We start from the raw sequence: 19,764 nt of genomic DNA, 5'->3' as shown, positions 1-19,764 counted from the left end.
CGGGCTACTGACTGTCTCCCATACTAAGCCCATTCATTCGCCTGCACAAACAGGCCTGAAAAGATAATCACTTCGCATCGGCTCGAAACTGGATGCCCAAATAAAAGCGCCAAATATCCGACGAAAACGCTAGATGTAATGCGTAGCGCGGCGCAAGACTTGATGAATTCCAGTTGCCAGAAAAGTGTCGCAGGAAAGTTGAAAGTCGATGTGGGACAAAACTGAGCACAATGCTCGACCACCGGTACCTGCTCCTTCTAGTAATGTGCGCTTGACTTGAACGCATGAAGTGGAACGCCAAGATATTTAGGCGGGGCACATATGACCATTCTATTCCGGCACAACGGAGCGGTATTGAGTCCCACGGGCCACAACTGTGTTACGATCACGGGTGTGGACCTGAACCGTAGTCCACCCTCCTCTCTGGCGCAGTCGTGCCCGGTGGTCGGTGCAGCCACGCCGCCGCTGACCAGGAGCAGTGTCGGCAGCCGGGCCCGCTGGGTCTGCTGGCCGGCCGCCTGCAGGAGTGGCAGCTGAGCGCCAGCTCGACGCGGCAGCCCGAGTGCCAGCTGCGCTACGCCCGCGTCCTCGAGCTGCCCTCGCGCGGAGCCTGGTGCCCCGCCAAGGACGCCGACACCGAGTGGGTGCAGGTGGACCTCGGGGCCGACGCCAAGGTAGCCGCCGCCCCGTGCTGCTGCTCTGGGGCCGCGGGAAGTTTATACCCATGTCATACAGGGTCTGTTCTGAAAGTAGTAGGACTAATTTTTTTAACATAATTTATTCATGTGAATAGTACAAAGGATTCGAATTTTTCCAAGTAGCACCCTTCCGCATCTACACACTGCTGCCAACGAGTTTTCCAGTTTTCGTACACCTCCAGGAACGCCTGGACCGGAATGCTGTTTAGCTCCCTCGTCACGGCCTGTTGAACCGCCTCTACCGATCCGTGATGCTTCCCTTGAGCGTCGATTTTATTCTTGCGAATAGAAAAAAGTCTGACGGGGCCAATTCGAGGCTGTAAAGGGCTAAGGAAGCGTTGCCACCTTGTGCTGGGCAAGATACTCCACTACGCGGAACGCTGTGTGGCTCGGCGCGTTGTCATGGTGCAGCCGTCAATTGTGCGCGATGACTGGGCGGACACAAACAATGCGTTTTCGCAGTCTTTTGAGGACTTTCACGTAAAAAACCGCATTAACTGTTTTTCCGGGTAGTACGAACTCTTTGTGCATGACTCCATGTCGATCAAAAAAGCAAACGAGCATCGACTTTTGCTTGGATTTGCTCATTCGCGCTTTCTTAAGGCGTGGGGAAGAAGCGGTGTGCCATTCTGAGTTCTGATTTCGGCAACGTACAGAGCCACGGACGTGTCACTGATACAGTCAACAGCATTTTCCTTTATGTGGAATGCTTCCAAAGCCAGCCGCGCTTGTTCATTTTTGCTTTTTCCCAGTATCACTGTCTCGTCAAGTCGCGGTGCGCAATTGCGGCAAGAACTAAGATGGGACACATAAAGGAAAATGCTGTAGACTGTATCAGTGACACGTCCGTGGCTCTGTACGTTGCCGAAATCAACTTTTTGCGTTCGTGTCTGCGTCAACAGCCCTTGACATGACTATTGTGGTTAAAGATTGCTTTTGAGCATGCGTGGCCAGGTGTATAAGTTAGCGTTCCAAGGAAGAAATAAACAGTTGTTAGTGCGCTCGTGTGTGTCTCTGTGTCTTTCTTCGTGGTTCGTCCTTTGATTGCGCATCCTATACCTTCACAACATCATGTACCAACTAGGCCCAACCCAAGTTTTATTGAAGTTCTTGTGTATACTTATTTGTAACCGCAACATTGTTCCGACAGCCGCCGAGGTGGCTCAGTGGCTATGGTGCTCGGCTGCTGGCCCGAAAGACGCGGGTTCGATCCCGGCCGCGGCGGCTGAATTTCTTTGGAGGAGAAATTCGAGGCCCGTGTACTGTGCGATGTCAGTGCACGTTAAAGAACCCCAGGTGGTCGAAATTTCCGGAGCCCTCCACTACGGCGTCTCTCATAGCCTTAGTCACTTTGGGACGTCAAACCCCATAAACCAAACCTAAACCAGCAACATTGTTCCTCATTCTAAGGCACAGTACTTATTAACGAGTGAATGTACCCTCTCCTGCTTGGACCAATTCGGTCTGCAGCAAGAATAGCCCGTCTGCACTCTATCTAAGGGGCCGAAACTCGGAAGCCAGGGAAAAGGGTTGAGATCAGACTGTAAACATCGCAACCAACGATGGAAATGAAAATCAGAGGAGCAGCGTGGATTGCAAAAATAAAAGAAAATGTAGGGGGCGCTTAAGCTCCGCCTTAAGGGTATGAGGCGATAGCGTGGAGTGTTAATTCCCGTATATGTAGGATGTCATTACCTACATTCATACATCCATGGGGGTCCTCATACCCCTCCAGGCGCAGTGGTGCAGCCAGCGGTTAAGCGATGCGCCTCTGTCCTGCGATGGCAGGTGCTCCCAGCGCGGACCGTGCGGTCCAGGCCGCTCCTCCCGAGCGACCAATCATTAATTTCACTGCCACGGTGGCCAGTTCACTCACCATCACTTGGGCAGGTTGTGGTGACGTCTCAAGGTCACGTGACCTGGGTGGCCTCACGGGTTGCTCCCTGGGTGCACCACCTGCGAGAGCCGTGCCCGTGATTTTTCTCTCGCAACGCCGACGCCGGATTTTCTTTAAAACGGGGCTCTAACGCTATCGCGCTAAAACTTTGCTGGTGTTTTAAGACGCCCTAAGAGTGGAACGCGGTAGCGTTAGATTTCACACTAGCTGCAGATTCCACATTTTAAAGGCAATACGCTCTATAGATGGCCGCGAGTGAGTTTCGGGCGGCGCTTCGGAACATCCCGCGTGTATCTCGCGCTGGGCTTTGTATGTCGTCATCGACATCCAGCGGTGCGCAGGGGTTCTATAACACACTGCTGTCGCATTTCCCTCTGAAACCGAGCATCGAACCAAAAAGCCCGGTAATTGCGAAAGCAATATCCGTACCTACGCCACGGTTCAGCTGGTAGTGTAGCTGGTGGTGGTGCTTGTGGTTAGACTTGTGGCGATGCATCTGTTATACAATCCAATCCAATGTAATCAAATCTAATCTATTCTAATCCAATCCAATCCAATACAGTCCAGTACAATGCATTCCAGTCAGGCCGCCGTTCATGTGCACCGCCGTCGCACACGGACGGCGCGAGATCGCGAAGCAATGTTAAGCCGCTGGTGGTTGGCACAGCTACTGCTTTCTAGCGGTTGGTTGCGGTTGGTTGCGACTGAGAGAAGAATGAAAAGAAAAGTGCACGGGCCTGCCAACTGGCTCAAGCCGAGCCACCACCGCTGCCACGTGCGGATAGAAGAGAGTTGAAAGACAAGAGAAAAGCGAGAAAGAGAGAGTAAAGACGCGCGTCGCAACAACCGCGTCCGCCGGAGCGGACGCTGGCTGAAAAAATGGCCTGGCTTAGCTTATGCATGGTTAAGCCTAGGATGCGAAGCATACCGCCGGCAAGGCTGCGCGTCCGCAAGCGAGCGCACGAGTTGAGCCCCAGCTTTCACAGCTGTTGTGACGTCATATCACGTGGTGCGCCGATGTAGGTCAAGTGGCTACGCGGCCGCGCGCGGCGCAGCAAGGAAGAGCTCGGTACTGCGGCTAGTATGCTTCGCATAAAAACAGATACACGGCCGTAGCCCGAAGGCTGCGGCCGTATGCCACGCTTTCTAGCGACGTGAGTCGAGCCTAATCTCTTCAGCGTAACGCCACAATCGCGCTCCTAGCGGAGAGCGCAGGAGTTAGGCGCCGGGGGTGACACCGCCGCGGTTGCGACGGCGCGAGTCGGTCGCCCTTCTCTTCGGTGTGACGTCACAAAGCACCTGTTGCGCTCCTAGCGGAGAGCGCAGGAGTTAGGCGCCGGTGGTGGCACCGCCGCGGCTTGCGACGGCGCGAGTCGGTCGCCCTTCTCTTCGGCGTAATGTGACGTCACACAGAGGTCAACTAAAGGTCAATAGTGGCACCGCCGCGCCACGGCAAAGGCTGAAAGTCGCTGCCGGAGCACCCAGCTCAACTGTAGATAGCTATAGCTCAGCCTGCTTTTCGTTGATGCGTTAGCATTAAAACACTGCTGCGAACAAAAGCCCGTCGGTCGGCTTGTGTTTGGTGTCATTGAAAGAGGAGAGTAGGCGGCGCGCGCAGCGCGCTGCAATGCAGCCTCGCAAGTTGTCGGTCGGCTCACGTGGCTCTTCCGTGGAGTTCGGCGCTCGCCACAGACGGACACGTGTCGCGCGTTCCAAAAGTCGCATTGTCTGCTACTGTGTTACTGTTGCATGAATGCCATTAATCGCACTTCGTTCTTTTTAACTAGGTGGAATTACAATGAAACATAGGATACATTCCAGTAGTGTAGCAAGGGGCAGGGGGTTAGTGGAGGGAAAGGGAGAGGGGGCCTACATGCGTATTAGCCCAGGGCCCCCATTTTTCATAATCCGGCGCTGGGTAGTCTTGTACCTCTGCATCAGTGTGGAGTGTGGTTGGGAAGCCTTTGCTTTGTGCATCACTGTCGTCGTCGTCACCCTCAGCAGGTTACGTCCATTACAAGTCACTTCCGTAATGGCCGTGACCTATTTGACATTGACGACTATACGTAGAGCGATGATGATGACAGTGACGCGCGAAGCACATGCTTGCCGCTCTTTTCCATTCGAGCCCGCATTGACGCAGGTGTGCTCTTACCATCCCTAATGAAAATACATTGTGTCTTGGCCACGTGCCCCGGATTAGTGGGCAAAGGACGGCTGGCGAGTGCAGCAGGAAGGAATGCCATTGGCTGTCGTTGTTGATACATACGCTGTGGAGCAGAGATTTGCGCTGGCTGGTGCATTCTGACGGCAGAAGCAGCGCTCCGACAAGCGAGAACGAAGTAGGCAGAACCGCGCTTTCCTGCTCCTCTCTGACCCCTTGTCGCCGCGCTGTGTTCACCTGAAGGTAAACGTTCTCCCCATCGTGGCAGGCCACAACATATGTCTCTTGCTTCTGTGTCCACACACCAGCCTATTGTGTACATTTATGCTGTTGGAGAAAGCTTAGCAGCTGCAACCATACCGGCTAAAAGTCAGGAAGAAGCAGACGAATCAGCAGTAGCATGCGCCATGACCATGACAGTCTCAGAGCAAAAGATGAAAATAAGCGAGTCAAAAGCCGCGATAACTAACTTCATAAACGGCAGAGTGCACCCCCAGTCGCAATAATAATTAGTAAATACCACAAAATAGCTGAAATCGAACTAATATGAACCCCGCCAACTCAGGCCTCCCAGGAAACGAACAGATCAACAGCCTAGCCCAACTATCCGGGCAGGAGCAGGCGCGTTCCCAAACCGCGGGGCCAGACCAGCGAGCGACTCACCGTTAATGAAATCACGGCTTTCTGTCGATGGGACACAAGGGAACGCTCCTTCCCAGCCCCGCAAGAGCAAGCAACCGTTGCGAGGCAGACCACAACACACACGTTACCAATATTAGCTGAAATCCACTCAGAGCTGTACTGTGAAGAGTGCAAAAGCTGCGGAGAGTGTGCGAGCCTCGACCGCATCACGTGGGCCTGCAGTGAGAACCTTTCAGCTAAGCAACCGCAGAGGAGCAGCGGTAGGCAGACAGAGGCCGCCCAGTATGTGCCAGAAGAGAGCCTTCGGGAGCAGTGTTGGTTTCAGCGACGGTGGCGCGTACTCGCAGATCACAGGCCTGCTGACCCAGGGCCGCGGCGACGGGCGAGAGTGGGTCTCGTCGTTCGCCCTGTCGTACAGCATGGACGCCTACCACTGGAAGCACTGCCTCGACGCCCACGGAAACAAAAAGGCGCGTCGCATTTCATTTACTAGCCAGCTCTGCAGCCGACTTGGAATAGGCGCACTTGCGCGGAACTCTCTAGGGGCCGGGAACCAAATGAAGCTCGTTTCTGTCAACTTCTAGAGTATGCCGGGGATTGCGCCTGTGACCAGTATAGTCTTTAAGCTGAGAGTTGGGACAACTGTCGCGCTTTCTAGCCCTGATGCTCAAGCGTTATAGCAGCGAAGGTTCCGTCTCGGTCGGCAGACAGTGTAGCGATAAAATGCGCTAATTTAATGGTCGGTGCCAACCAGGCGAGAGCACCTTAGAGAACGCTCTGCTTTCAGCTGTATGTTCTGGCTTCGTTATCACTAAGCGCGTCCGGACGCATACAGGCAATTTTAACAGAGGCGGGCCTCTAAGACACCCCCATGGCTGGAACTGCAACAGTCAAGAAAAGGAATAATTTATCGGTTCTTCGTTGCGCCGCGTAACAAGAAAAATTGCTGCTTGTAAACATTTTATTACATATAACCGAAATATTTGGGATGTTATTTATTCTCGAACATCGATGACAGAAAAGAGGAAATGCGAGGTGGCGGCTGCCACGGCGGACAGGCTGGTTTAGCTGCGCTTCGCTTGGCCCATTCGCTAACGCGCTCTCGGGAGAGAAACGAGCTCATTTACCCTCCTGGCGTGTGTGTATATATATGTATATATCTTTTGTTGACGTAGTGGCATCCTTGACGGCGGGTAGTCTCACCCCCCCCCCCCCCCCCCCCCCCCCGATCTCCGGACGCAGGCCTTCCTGGGCAACAGCGACTCGCACAGCCTGAAGCTGAGCTACCTTGATCCTCCCGTGCGTGCCCGCTTCCTGCGACTGCACGTTCTGCGCTGGCACGGCCGGCCCAGCCTGCGCTTCGAGCCCCTCGGGTGCCAGGGTGCGTATACTGGTCTCCTCTCTTTCTTGCCTGGCTCGGACAGAAGGCGTGTCTTCGAGCAGCGCAGCGGTCTTCGTGAAGTACGACTTCTCAACGGATGCGAAGCTTTGCGAACAGATGGGGAGACCAAGCATGGGGCGAGTGTCTTTACTCTAACCAACGTTTTGTGCTGGACGCGAAAATAGCGGCACATTGCCTCAAGAGCCACTTATATAGGGTACAGGAATAGCGTAAAGCATCAGTGCAAGCAATTATTTGCACTGGTGCTTTACGCCATTCCTGTACCTCGCGCGGGCTTTCAAAACTGCGTTTTTAATGCTCTATAGTGCACTCGAAAAAGGCTTGTCGTTCTGCCGAAACGTCGTGATTTAAAGCCTGTTATGTTTCAATTTCTGGTGACTTTATATATATATATATATATATATATATATATATATATATATATATATATATATATATATATATATATAATCAAACAGCTGATTGATCAATGTAAGATGTAAGTCACCAGAAATTGAAAAACATAACAGGAAAAAGGCTGGTCCTCCAGCCGAAACGTCGTGAATTAAATCCTGTTATGTTTTTCAATTTCTGGTGGCTTTATCTTATATATATGTATCAGTAGGTGTTTGCGCCACTGCAGCCTACTGGGGTGCAGAAATGTAGCGTTTCGAGACATCTCGAGCGAAGTTGGCGCCAGAGGCAAATAAAGGATAAGTGTGTTTATTCGCGCACTTTGGCCGCTGTTTTACTGAATCTCAACTTACACAAAAGTGGCGCGTGATAGCTGAAGTAGGAAACGCATCAGCTCGGGGGCCGCATTGGCCGCGTGAAGGACGTAGTCAATACATATACGCCATCTCGAGCCCAGCACGTGAGTTCCTATCGACATCCGTGATTCGTGGTCGTCGAGCGAGCACCTGTCGTGGTCGTGTCGGCGGCCAGTATACACGCAGCTGTCGTTGTGCAACATCAGATGCCTTCGGAGTTCTCATCCGTGCCCTCTCGTCGCGGCAGAGTGCAACGAGGTCATCTCGGTCCCCCCCGTGGCGCGGCTGACGGCGTCCAGCTGGCGCCCCTGGCACCCCCAGCAGGGCTCGTGCAGCCCCGACGAGGCGCAGCTCTTCGCCAGGGGCGGATGGTGCGCGCTAAGGAACAACGGCAACCAGTGGCTTCAGGTACGCCGCCTCACCGGTCCACTGTTGTTCACTCTGCACTTGTCCGTTGTCTGGCGCTGCTGTCAACGATGCGCACCTCGATGCAAAGAACCTGCAGCTTTAACGAGGAGAAAAAAAAAATGCGCTCACAAGAGAGGCGACACGACCAGTGCCGGACTAGCAACAGCCGCAAAACACCCGCACATATTGTCACGCGTGCGACCCCTACTTCCCCGAATGACCGAACAGCGAGTGGTCAAGGGCGGTCAAGGTTACACGGACGAAGGTCATCGTATTACAACCTGTCAATACCACCAGATAACACATTCTCTTCTGCAGAGACTTACAAAACTTTCGCTCGCATTTTGTGAACCCGTTCCTGTGAATGTGGTATTAGGTTGAAGGATTTCAAACGAAACTGCGCCTTTTTTCTTGCCTAATTTCCAGGATATTTAAGCAGCGGCTTGTTAATATATATGTATATGAGTTAATATTTCTGTAAGCCTCTCTACTATTTGATTGTAGGTAAACCGTAGAGGGAGTGCAAGGGAAGCTTCTAAGTTCTGTTCCCTGGGATGAACACGGGCGGTGTCCCCCGCAGGTGGACCTGGGGCCAGCCACGCGCGTCACAGGCGTGGCGACCCGGGGTCGTGGCGATGCCCGGCGCAAGCACTGGACCACGGCGTACCTGCTCTCCTACTCCAACGACAGCCTGCGCTGGATCCACTACAAGGACGACAACCACCTGGACCCCAAGGCCGGTCTCCCTCTCTCTGTCTCTCTCTGGGGCCGGGTCCAGAAAAGTCGTAATATGAAGCCGCAGTATGCCGTACTGAGGCCTCCTGTAGTCATGGCATAGTTATTCATCTATCTGTTTAAGAGTATTGTAAGCCTGGAATAGTATCTTACAGGAGTGGACAAGAAACGTGGGAAAATAATATAAGGAATAATACATTCGATAAAACGTACTAGAATGGGAAACATACGCACTGAAACCAAGTGAAGTCGCCTCAAGTCGTATCTAATTTTACCCAAATTGTAATTTCTCGTACTGAAGTCGACTTCAGAAGTCGTCGGACTGAAATCAGTACAGCAGCTATCGTCATACGTTTATGGCAACAGAGGGCAAAGAGTATAGACAGAGTTCCTTCTTTTTAGAGCACAGCTCTCAGGCGCCCGTTCCTGGATTCCGCGTCTTCGTCGTCGGCGCAACACGCCACCTCACAACCTGGCAGGTAGTAGCGGAGCGAAACACCACCTCCCACGTCGAGAGCGGTGAAGTGGCTGCCGCGGAAAGATCCCGCACGGTGGCTAGCAGCGTAACACGCCGCCTGAGAGCCGTGAAGGGCGGCGCACAAATTTCGCTTTACCGGCTATCGTAATCGTCTGCTTGTTTTTTTTTTTTTTGTTGTTTTTTTCTGTCTCTGTCCGGCACATCTCAAAAGGGAAGTGCAATCCAGACGACCGCAAAAAGAGGAGAGAGGCGACGACAAAAGGGCTGTTTCACAACTAAATTGTTCTATTAAAAATAAACGCTTTTGTCAAGATACGGCCAAGAACAAAGCTCGCCGTTCTTTGGCGTGATGTACAAGTTTCAATAAAATCATTTAATCGAGAAATAGCGCTTTTGCCGTGGTCTCCCTTCACAGTGCGCTGGGAATGGCGAGATGTGATCTGTGCCATTTTTTGCGAGCACTGGGAATGCCTCACTACGCCAGGACATATTCGTGTACATTTATGATCGCGGATTCTTCGTGCATTTTTTGCAGAAGCGTCGCGTGACGAGCGAGATGTGATTCGCCGTCGCCGAATCGATTAAGCGGGAACCGAAAATACGGGAATAGGCGAACTTCTCCTCGCCTAACTCGAAATGTGCGATTGTGGAGTGCAACTCGTAAACGCTTCGCGGATAAGAGCGCGTAGTCCGCAGAACTGGCGCCATGACGCGCATACGATGAATGCGACATCAGCCATAGGCCTATAGCGACATCTGCTGTGCCTTTAATGAGAATGACCTCGATTCATGGGACATATCTTTAGACACTTCGAAACTAAAATGGCCAGGCAAGAGCGAACTTTACACATTCTTTTCCCACAAAGCTCGTGTGTTTAGCGAGATACTTCCACTCTTTGTGCTATTTGCAGCGTGCTCGCCGCGTGGAGAAATGCCTAGCTCGAGCGGCTTTTTCTCCGTGGTTCAGGTGTTCGGGGGCAACATGGACCGCGACACGGAGCGGCGCCACTACCTGAACCAGCCGTTCGTGGCGCGCTTCGTGCGCTTCCAACCCACCTCGTGGAAGAGGAGAATTGCGCTCAGGGCCGCCGTCATCGGGTGCCCGCACAGGGGTGAGCTCTGGGAGCATTACAGTATACTTTGGCTCAGTGCCCGCGGTTGTTTTCCTTAACTCAGAAAGTTGTATCCTGAGCGGAAAACTTGAACGACCGAACTCGTATTTTACGCTACGATGGTGGCATCAAGAGTCACTTAATGAAACCATGCGCCATGACTGGGCTTAGACAAACTGCCAAACCCTCTTCCCCTACACACCACCGTGTGCGGTCACAGCAGGACTCTGCAGTGGTTCACTCGCCCTGAGACCGCGCCGTGACCCTCTTCTCTCTTTCCATCGTTCTTTTCTTCATCGCACCCCTCCCTTTATGTTTCCAGCATCCACCTGTCCAGCTCACCAGCTGGACGGCGGATATTAGGCAGTTTTAGTTTCACGTACGTACAGAGTTCACATATACGCAAGCGCATGTCGTTTGAAACCCTTATAGTTACACGTGCGCGACGCGCGCTACGCGTTGTTCCTATTCTACTAACAGATACAGCAATGCTATAGCCACTCTAATGCAAGACGAGTCAAAACCAAGCCAGTCAAACAGCGTCGGAGCATTGCTATGATGACGGCAAACGCTTAATCGTCAGGCTTAGCAGCTGAAAAATCACCCTTTTATCTGAAAAATAAAATCTCTTTGTTACTTGAAACATTACGCGAGGATAAGAATGGGCAAACTGAACGCGAGTACAACAGTTTAGAACGCGATATCGCGTTGAGGGATTAGCAACGAAGCTGTTATCCCTGTGAAGCGGCCGGACAGGGCACCGCCATGTTGTCAACACTAGCACGCAAGCAACGCGAAGACCGCGGCGTAAAAATCCGAATGTCACGCATGCCCGTGAGACTCGCGCAGACCATTTGCGTTCTGCGTATGCGCAGTGGTCACCCGTAAGAGCTCTACTTACGCGGAACTGCCTATTATCCCAGACGCACCCATCTCTTTCCCAGACTGATGTGTTCTCCAGTCGGAGTCTGAGGCAAAACTGTTTATTGAGCGAAAGCGTACAAGCGGGGCAGACAGTCGGTATAGAGAGAGAGAGTGCAGAGTTCAGTGTCCGCGTGTAGCTTCGTACATGCATATGGTACGTGCCAGGACCGAAGAGCCGCGGAGACGCGGGGATGAGGTGTTGAGCGAAATACGATGCTCAGGCCAGACAGAAGGTACCATACGGGAAGCGGCACTTGGAGCGGCAGTAGTGTGATACACAATTGGAGCGGCAGCACCACGATACACAACACTCCTCCCCCCTTAGACGTAGTAGTCTCGGAGGTGAGAAGGAAACTTCCTCTCTCGGGCGGAGCGTCGAGGAACGGTGCCGGTCGCCGGAGGAATTCTGTCGGAGGTATCCGCGTTCTCTGAGTTGGAGCGGCTGTGCCCGGGTTCTGGTGAGTCGGCGTCTGGCTCGGCCGAAGTGCTAGCGGGTTGTTCGTCCTGGTTTTCTGACTCTGAATGCGGCTCAGGCAGTTCAAGTTCAGGTGCACGGTGAGGAAGATCGGGTAGGTTATAGTCCCTCTTTCTAAGGTGCTCGACGTGCCTACGCCAGGACGCACCGTCCAGTAGTTCGACTTCATAGGACACTGGTCCTTTGCAGGAGCGGATGATCGCGGGAAGCCACCGAGACCCATGTGGCGAAAAATTCCTAGCAAAGACTGAGTCACCAGGCTCAAACTTGCGGGTTGGTGCAGCGCGGAGCCTCCGCGACAACTGGTCGCGTCGCAAGTTGCCTTCCTGAGAATCAGGGTGCAAGTAGTCTAGGGCGGACTTTAGCTGACGTGACAACAGTAGCTCCGCCGGGCTTCTTCCTGTAGTCGTGCAGGGCAGCAAGTGCTGCTGGAAAAGGAAACGACTGAGCTGAAGTTCGATGTCGCCCCCTTTCAGTCGCTTAAGAGCTTTCTTCGTTTCCTGAACGAAGCGTTCGGCCTGTCCGTTAGAAGACGGATGGTAGGGTGCGACTAAAGCTTGACGAATGTTGTTCCTGGCGAGGAACTGCCGGAATTCAGCTGATGTGAATGCAGAACCGTTGTCAGATACGACGACGTCGGGAAGCCCGTGTGTGGCGAACAGCCGTTTGAGTTCTCGGACAACAACTGCAGCTGAAGTTGTCCTCACCACAACGACCTCTAGCCATTTTGAGAACGAGTCCACGACGATCAGAAATATCTTGCCTTGGACTGGTCCAGCGAAGTCCATGTGCAGCCTAGACCACGGTCTCGTAGTCTGCTCCCAGGGATGGACTGCAGCGCGGGGTGGAGCATTCCTGGATTCTTGGCAGGTCTCACACGCACGGACGGTGTTCTCCACATCGCTGTCGAGTTTCGGCCACCAGACGTAACCTCGCGCGAGTCCCTTCATGCGAACGATTCCCGGGTGTGATGAGTGAAGTAGCTCAAGCACTTCCATGCGTAGTTGCGGTGGAATCACGACTCGGGAGCCGCACAGAATGCAATCACGATAAGCGGAGAGTTCGTCGCGGCGCACGAAGTAAGGTTGGAACTGGTCCTCTACCTTTGCTGGCCATCCGGTACGAATCCACTTGAGTACTCGCGACAACACACGGTCCTTCTTTGTCAGCTGAGAAATCTTGGATGCATCTGCAAAGGCTTCTGGGGGGTTTTCGAGCAGCAGGACATCTGTCATAATGGGACTTTCGGCATTTCTGGAGGGCAGCGGCAGGCGGCTGAGTGAATCAGCATTGCCCATTTGACGTCCTGGTCGGTAGATTAGCTCATAGTCGTACTGTGCGAGGAGTAAATTCCATCGAAGCATCCTCGGTGAAAGTACGCTAGGTATTGGACGACTGTGATGCAGCAGGCCCAGCAACGGCTTGTGGTCAGTATAGACCTTGAAGTGTCTGCCATACAGATATTGGTGGAACTTCTTGACACCGGAAACGACAGCCAGAGCTTCTCGGTCTGTCTGAGAGTAGTTCCTTTCGGTCGAGCTCAAAGTACGGGAACCGAATGCAATTGGAGATTCTTGTCCGGTAGAGTCTTCGTGACTAAGGACAAATCCTATCCCGTAGGCAGACGCGTCGCAGGCAAGCGTGAGCGGCTTGTGCACATCGTAGTGGACTAAGACATCGGATGTCTGTATAAGTTCCTTGGCGTGCTTGAAAGCGTCGGCTTCTTCTTTGTGCCATCTCCACGTCTGATCCTTTGCAAGCAGACGGTATAGAGGCTCGAGGGCGTGAGCTGCACCGTGCAAGAATCTGTTGTAGAAGTTGAGCAGTCCGAGAAAAGACTGAAGTTGCTGCTTGTTCCTTGGACTGGGAGCTTCTTTAAGGGCTTCGACCTTTTCTTCGGTCGGATGAATACCGGCAGCGTCAATGCGGTATCCAAGGAAGGTTACTTCCGGCATGCCGAAAGTGCATTTCTCTCGGCTCAGACGAATGTTGTCGTCACTTATGCGTTTCAGCACATCTCGCAGGTGTTTGTTGTGCTCGTAGGCATCTTGACCTCCCACTATAATATCGTCCAGGTACACGTGCACCCCAGGTAGTCCCGAGAGGAGCTCTTCCATGTAGCGCTGAAATATGGCTACGGCGGACGACACTCCGAACGGCAGGCGAGTAACTTTGAACAGTCCCCGGTGCGTATTGACTGTTAGCAGATCGGCTGTGTCACTGTCCACGGCAAGCTGCTGGTAGGCTTGATTGAGGTCTAGTTGTGAGAATACAGTGCACCCCGCAAGGTTTGAAAAAAGCTGATCGATGGTTGGAAGAGGATATGTTTCCATCTTGATTGCTTGGTTAACGGTGCTTTTGTAATCACCACACAGCCTGATCTTGCCGTTCTTCTTAACGACGCAGACTACCGGTGTCGCCCATCGGGAGGATCGCACGGGCTGGTAGACGCCTTCCTGTACAAGAACGTCGATGGCTTCGTCTACCTTGGGCAGTAGAGCCACCGGAACTTGACGTGCTTTCCTGAAGATGGGAGCGATTTCAGCCTTGAGCTCGATACGAACGGATGGTCCCTTGCTCTTCCCTAGTCCTTCAGCGAAGACTTCTGGGTATTCAGAGACGGCGTTCAGCAAGGTTAGCGGAACTTCGATTTGAGATGCGTGGTTTATTCCGCAGAGCGAGATTCCCAACGCAGAAAACCAGTCTCTCCCCAACAGGCTGGTGCCATTTCCTCGGACAACGAGAAGTTGAAGTCGAGTGCTCTTCGTTCTGTATGAGACGGCAACTTCCAATGATCCCAGAATCTCCAAGCTTTCCCTTGTGTAGGAGCGCAGCTGTAGAGAGGATGGCCTTAGGTCTTGCCTTGAGAGCCGAAGTTTCTCCATGGTCCTCTCGCTGATGATGGTGCAGGCGGCCCCGGAGTCAACCTCCATGGTCAGAGGCCTACTGTTTATCAGGACGTCCGCGCAGACCGCTGGAGAAGTGATGGTGTTGGCACCACTCGTAGACATGCGGTCTTGGAATTCGCGATGAAAGCTGACTGATGCCGTAGAGTTTACGTCTTGAGCTGGATCAGCTGATTGCAAAATCTGATGGTTGCGTCCACGAGAGTACTTGTTTTTGCGAGAAAACTCCTTTCGGTGTTGACCAGGCTTGGAAGTTTTTTCTTTTGCTGCCTTCTTCCTGCAGGCCTTCTCCAGGTGACCTTTGTTGCCGCAGTAGCGACAGATGGCGGAATGATAGGAGCAAGTACGAGCGTCATGCTCGCCGGTGCAACGCCAACATTGATGACTCGGAGGATGGTTGGCGGGCTTGACGTCCGAGCGCTTAGGGTTCCGTTGCAATTGATGCGTTTCTGAGGGGACCCTTGAGCGGCGAACCTCTTCTGTCTTGGCTGCTGCTTCTTCCGCTGCACGTGCCAGTAGGATGGCCTTCGACAGCTTGAGGTCCGGTTCAGCCAGGAGACGTCTTTGGATAGGCTCTTCACGCAGGCCACAGACTAGGCGGTCGCAAAGAAGTCGATCCAGCCAATCCCCGAACTCGCAGTGGCGAGCTAACAGTCGAAGAGCGGCGAGATATTCCGGCACCGATTCACCAGGTTGCTGGTCTCGCTTGTTGAAGCGGAATCGTTCCATGGTGACGGACGGTTTCCCGATGAAGTGGGTGTCGAGCAAGGAAACGATTTCTGAGAAGGGAACATCCGAAGGTGCCTTGGGTGCGCAGAGCGAGCGCAGCAGTGTATACGCGTCGACGCCGCATACGCTGCAGAGGAAAGCCCGTTTCTTCTCATCGGACTGGATGTCGTGGGCTTGAAAGTAGAAGTCGAGGCGTTCTAAGTAGACTGGCCAGGAGGAAGGCTCGGCGGACGAGAATTCTCCGATCGTGGCCGAAGGCAGAAGCGCTGCCATGTCGACGGACGTGCAGGGCTGGAGCGGATCCAGGAGCTTTGCCTGAGGCGGTCAGTATTGACTGCAATTGCGCGCTGGGGATCACGGCGATCCCATCCTCGTCGCCAGTGATGTGTTCTCCAGTCGGAGTCTGAGGCAAAACTGTTTATTGAGCGAAAGCGTACAAGCGGGGCAGACAGTCGGTATAGAGAGAGAGAGTGCAGAGTTCAGTGTCCGCGTGTAGCTTCGTACATGCATATGGTACGTGCCAGGACCGAAGAGCCGCGGAGACGCGGGGATGAGGTGTTGAGCGAAATACGATGCTCAGGCCAGACAGAAGGTACCATACGGGAAGCGGCACTTGGAGCGGCAGTAGTGTGATACACAATTGGAGCGGCAGCACCACGATACACAACACAGACCCACCGCGGTCTGGGAAGGTGATGGGTGTGCAGATGAACACATGCGCGGTCACGGAACACTGCCTCGCACTGCGCCACTCGGCCTTCCAGTCGCCTGTGCTTTCCCTATCTGGCTCGTCTCCCGGGAGCTGAACCTGCAATACGCCGTCGTCACCTTGGCCCAGGATCTGTTGAACGCCTAACATGAAGGCTGTCTTAATAAATGTGCAGCGCCACCTCTCTTCATGTGCCAGCGTATGGAAGCCGCTCCGCGCCACAACGTGCCTTGTTTTATCCCGCTGTAAGTTATTCAGGAAAATCTTACAAGGTGCAGCCTCTGAACTTCCTCGTCTCAAAACCGCGCGGTGAAGGTTCTGCTGAGTAACCACGGGTGCACGACTTTACGCTTTTTGCCGTTGAAGGAAGACGCGTTATCTTAGTGAAATATATGCATGTTTAACATCGCTGAAAGTAATCTGTAGTGAGACTTGCTCTGTGTTCGTGCTAGTACTTTTGCACGGTACTCCGGAGAGAGCCGTTATCGACCCGTTCCGGTTCCGTGACCCGTTCCGGTTCCGGTAGGCGCGACCTCGATATAGTGTGAGAATATGGCCTTGGGCCTCTCTGCAAAAAGTTTGTGGTTCATTTAAATGACTACACCGGCACTGTTTGCATCCTACTTTCGAGCCGCGATACCCCTGAGCAGTTGCGCCGTAACGGCGACAGGTGGCGCCAGGACTGCGGCAAAAGCTTCAACGAGCTCCTCTTCCAACTTCCAATTCCGAAAGCTGTCTCCTCCCACGTGTCTTTGCCGGAGGCAGCCGAGGTATATGCTTGATTAGGGTTTGTTTACAACTGAGAATTTATATTATTCTGCATTAAGGTAATATCATCAGCCGTGGTGTGTAACTAAAAACCTGTTTTTAAATAATACACGTTTCTAGCATAGCTGAAGGGCACGTGCGGGCAGAAACCCGGATGGAAGGGCATACATCTCGGGTGGTGCGTTTTCGCGTTTGTATAACTCATTAATTTCAGTAGAGGCAAAAAAAAAATACTGCTAAGGACACGCCGGCGGCACCATTAGAAGCGTAGCTAAATCGCGCCCCACAACAGCACAATTGTGTTTACGGTGGAGACCTGCAGCCTCTACTAATACATAGTGTTTTTACCAGAGGGGAGATTAAAAACAGGAGAATCAGTTAACTTCGCTTTTTTCGCGCTAATACTTCCAATATGCCTTTCTTTCTTTTTCGTTTTTCCCGGCAGCTTCGAACATTTTCTTTAAAAGGAAAACGAAAGCGTTCAAGGGAGACTTGGCTTCGCTTGGGTCGACGCTAATGAGTTATAACTTATGTATTCTATAAAAGAAAGCATGTAAACAAATGCTGGAACCGCGCATCATAACCCCGGTCAATACTTGAAGATGCTTTACGAACGAAACTGCCCAGCGTCACGTTTTTGTTGCATTTATCGTGGAACAGTCTCAATGTGGATGTTGGCACCCAAAACTCTCGCCCTCGTTCCGCTGCCCTTTTGTTCGCACTAACCTGAGTGTTAGTCGAATGTTTAGCATAATCCCCCAAGGGAGAGTAGATTTGTAATAATGGAGTAATTCTTCGTGGGCATCCACCCAAGCGCAGCCATGCGGCTACAAAGGAAAGCCATACAGCTTACTCAGCAACTTTGTAGTTAAACAAATATTCGTCCTGGTCCGGGGTTCGAACACGGGACCACAGCTTCACCAGAGTAGTCGATCTACCAAGTGAGCTAGCCGGGACAGCTAGCAAATGGTAGGGCGAGAGCAATGCCCCCCGGCAATGCCACAGTCGAGGCAGCACGGTGAGATATGGGCTGGGCATTGTTCGAAGCACGGGAAGCTGAAAGTAAATAATCGCTATATGAAGAACGCCTGCAGAAATTGGACGATAACAGGTGGGCAGCTAAGGTATTTAAATACTTATACAGAAAGAGCGTCTACTCCCAGTGGCGGAAAAGAACTAGAAAACTAACTACCAGTAAGTATGTCAGACACGAGGACGGAGAAAGGAAGAGCTTTAAACAACAGGTAAAAACGCAGAAGGTAAAAACTCGGTTCACTGTAAAAGAAGCAGAGTGTAGAACTATATCGATACTGGAAAAGGCAGATCAGAAAAGAATTGTTCTATGATAACTCAAGAGGCACTGCCCTAGCCTTTGAAGCTAGGTAAGGGTGTCTGGGAACAAGCAGCTACAAAAATAAATTTAACGAAGGTGACACATGTGCTGTGTGGGGTAATCCATGCGGACCTCGATGCAGGCGCACTCACTCTCCCTGAGGCCCTAGGGTTTAGATATAACAATGCTCATGTAATTAAATCTGCGGTGGAAGTTAGAAAATAGCGATTGGATGATTGGTGGCTCAAAAGCAGAGAGGTGACGTAATGTTAGAATTGTGGGATTAAAAATGTATTTAAAGAAAATTGCGAATATATGGACCGATTTACAACACTGTGAAACAAATATACAGAAAAAAAAAAGATGAAGGGAAAAAAACGATATGGTGGAAACTGCCACCACCCCGTTTCAAAAGTGACGCTCTTCCAACCATCCATCCGACTGAAAGAGTTGCTGTAAGTACCGATCTCTGAGGCTGCTTGCGGCTGCTTCAGATGATCCGCGTTACATCGTAGTACTCGATACCAAGACAGTTCCCTCGCAACTGTCTAGCAGGTGCGAAGGCTGACCAAATGTGACGAGTACGAAAGAAGAAGGCTGTGAGAGCACCTTGGTCGGTCCGGTCGGTGGGATGAGCCGTATCTGGCTGGCACTGAAAAAACAGAGGAGGCGCTGACCTCACGAAGGCGTCCGCTTTTCGGAGGTGTACCGCGTTTGTCTCGCTTACTCGCCAAGGGATGGCGCTACCTCACTTTACTGTCCATGCAGCCGCATCGATTTCTTGCGCGGGCTTTTTTAACTGCAAGACTAGATGAAATTGCTATTCGTGATGGCCGAATAGCCGGAGAAATCCTTCCATCACATTTTTAAGGTCGTTGACCAGCAGACTTCTCTAAACTGCCCAGCTATTTTGAGGTTGAGACCACCTCTTGCGGGATGCTATATTTCCCCTCGGCCCTCGTGTGAACTGGGGAAGCCAACCTTCTCGAGCTTCGAATACCATAGTACAGCACCGAATACTTGGGCGAGACATATTTGTTGATGCACATATCCTGCAGTCCTGTTAAAGGATTTCTTTTTCTCTCTTTTCAGAGCAATAAAAACGTAGGCGCAGAAAACCTCATAATTTTTTTAGCTGCATATCGCATTCTCTGTACGAGCGCAAATGACAACTTTTTTCAGTAAACATGCCGCCGTATCTAAGAATGCGAGAGTGATTGTGGCTTTATTTGCGTAAATTTTCCATTTTTGAATAATCTTTATTCTAATATAAGCGCAGCTACAATGAAGTTAATAAACACCTTAGTGAAAGCACGACGGCTGTGGGATTATACAAATTGTTTCATAAAAGATTTCCTGCGGTCACAGAGATATGGCATGGCGCATGTGAGCGAAACCTGGCTGCCACGTATTGAGAGTAGCACGTGAACGATATGTTAGTTAAAATTCCGTGCCAGGGTTGCCTTCGAAACTACTGGCGAAAATTAGCAAAAAAAAAAAAAAATCAGACGTTAAGTTGGGAGTTGTTCTACATGAGAAGAGTTCCTTTTTCAAGCTGCTTTTCGAAATGAAATGGAAGATTGTTACTAATTAATAGTGCCCTGCAAAGCCCTTAGCGCCCTAGAAAGCTGTTGT

The 19,764-nt window shown here is 52.0% G+C and overlaps 1 protein-coding gene across 4 annotated transcripts in view; it reads left to right on the top strand.

Annotated features, from left to right (window-relative positions):
• The window catches only part of LOC149365232 (lactadherin-like), a 194,220-nt gene that overhangs the window by 154,288 nt on the left and 20,168 nt on the right, over positions 1–19,764 (top strand). For all 4 annotated transcript variants that reach the window (XM_089541175.1, XM_089541163.1, XM_089541156.1 and 1 more), the window contains exons 4-9: positions 433–674; positions 5,749–5,871; positions 6,644–6,782; positions 7,800–7,960; positions 8,541–8,696; positions 10,141–10,285. In XM_089541175.1, coding sequence (XP_089397301.1) covers positions 433–674; positions 5,749–5,871; positions 6,644–6,782; positions 7,800–7,960; positions 8,541–8,696; positions 10,141–10,285 — 966 coding nt within the window. The remainder of the gene's footprint in view (positions 1–432; positions 675–5,748; positions 5,872–6,643; positions 6,783–7,799; positions 7,961–8,540; positions 8,697–10,140; positions 10,286–19,764) is intronic.

The sequence above is a fragment of the Amblyomma mixtum genome, chromosome 1 (assembly GCF_055824585.1).
Source record: "Amblyomma mixtum isolate Tamu chromosome 1, ASM5582458v1, whole genome shotgun sequence".
Classification (NCBI taxonomy): Eukaryota; Metazoa; Arthropoda; class Arachnida; order Ixodida; family Ixodidae; genus Amblyomma; species Amblyomma mixtum.
This window is presented reverse-complemented; position numbering and strand designations above follow the sequence as displayed.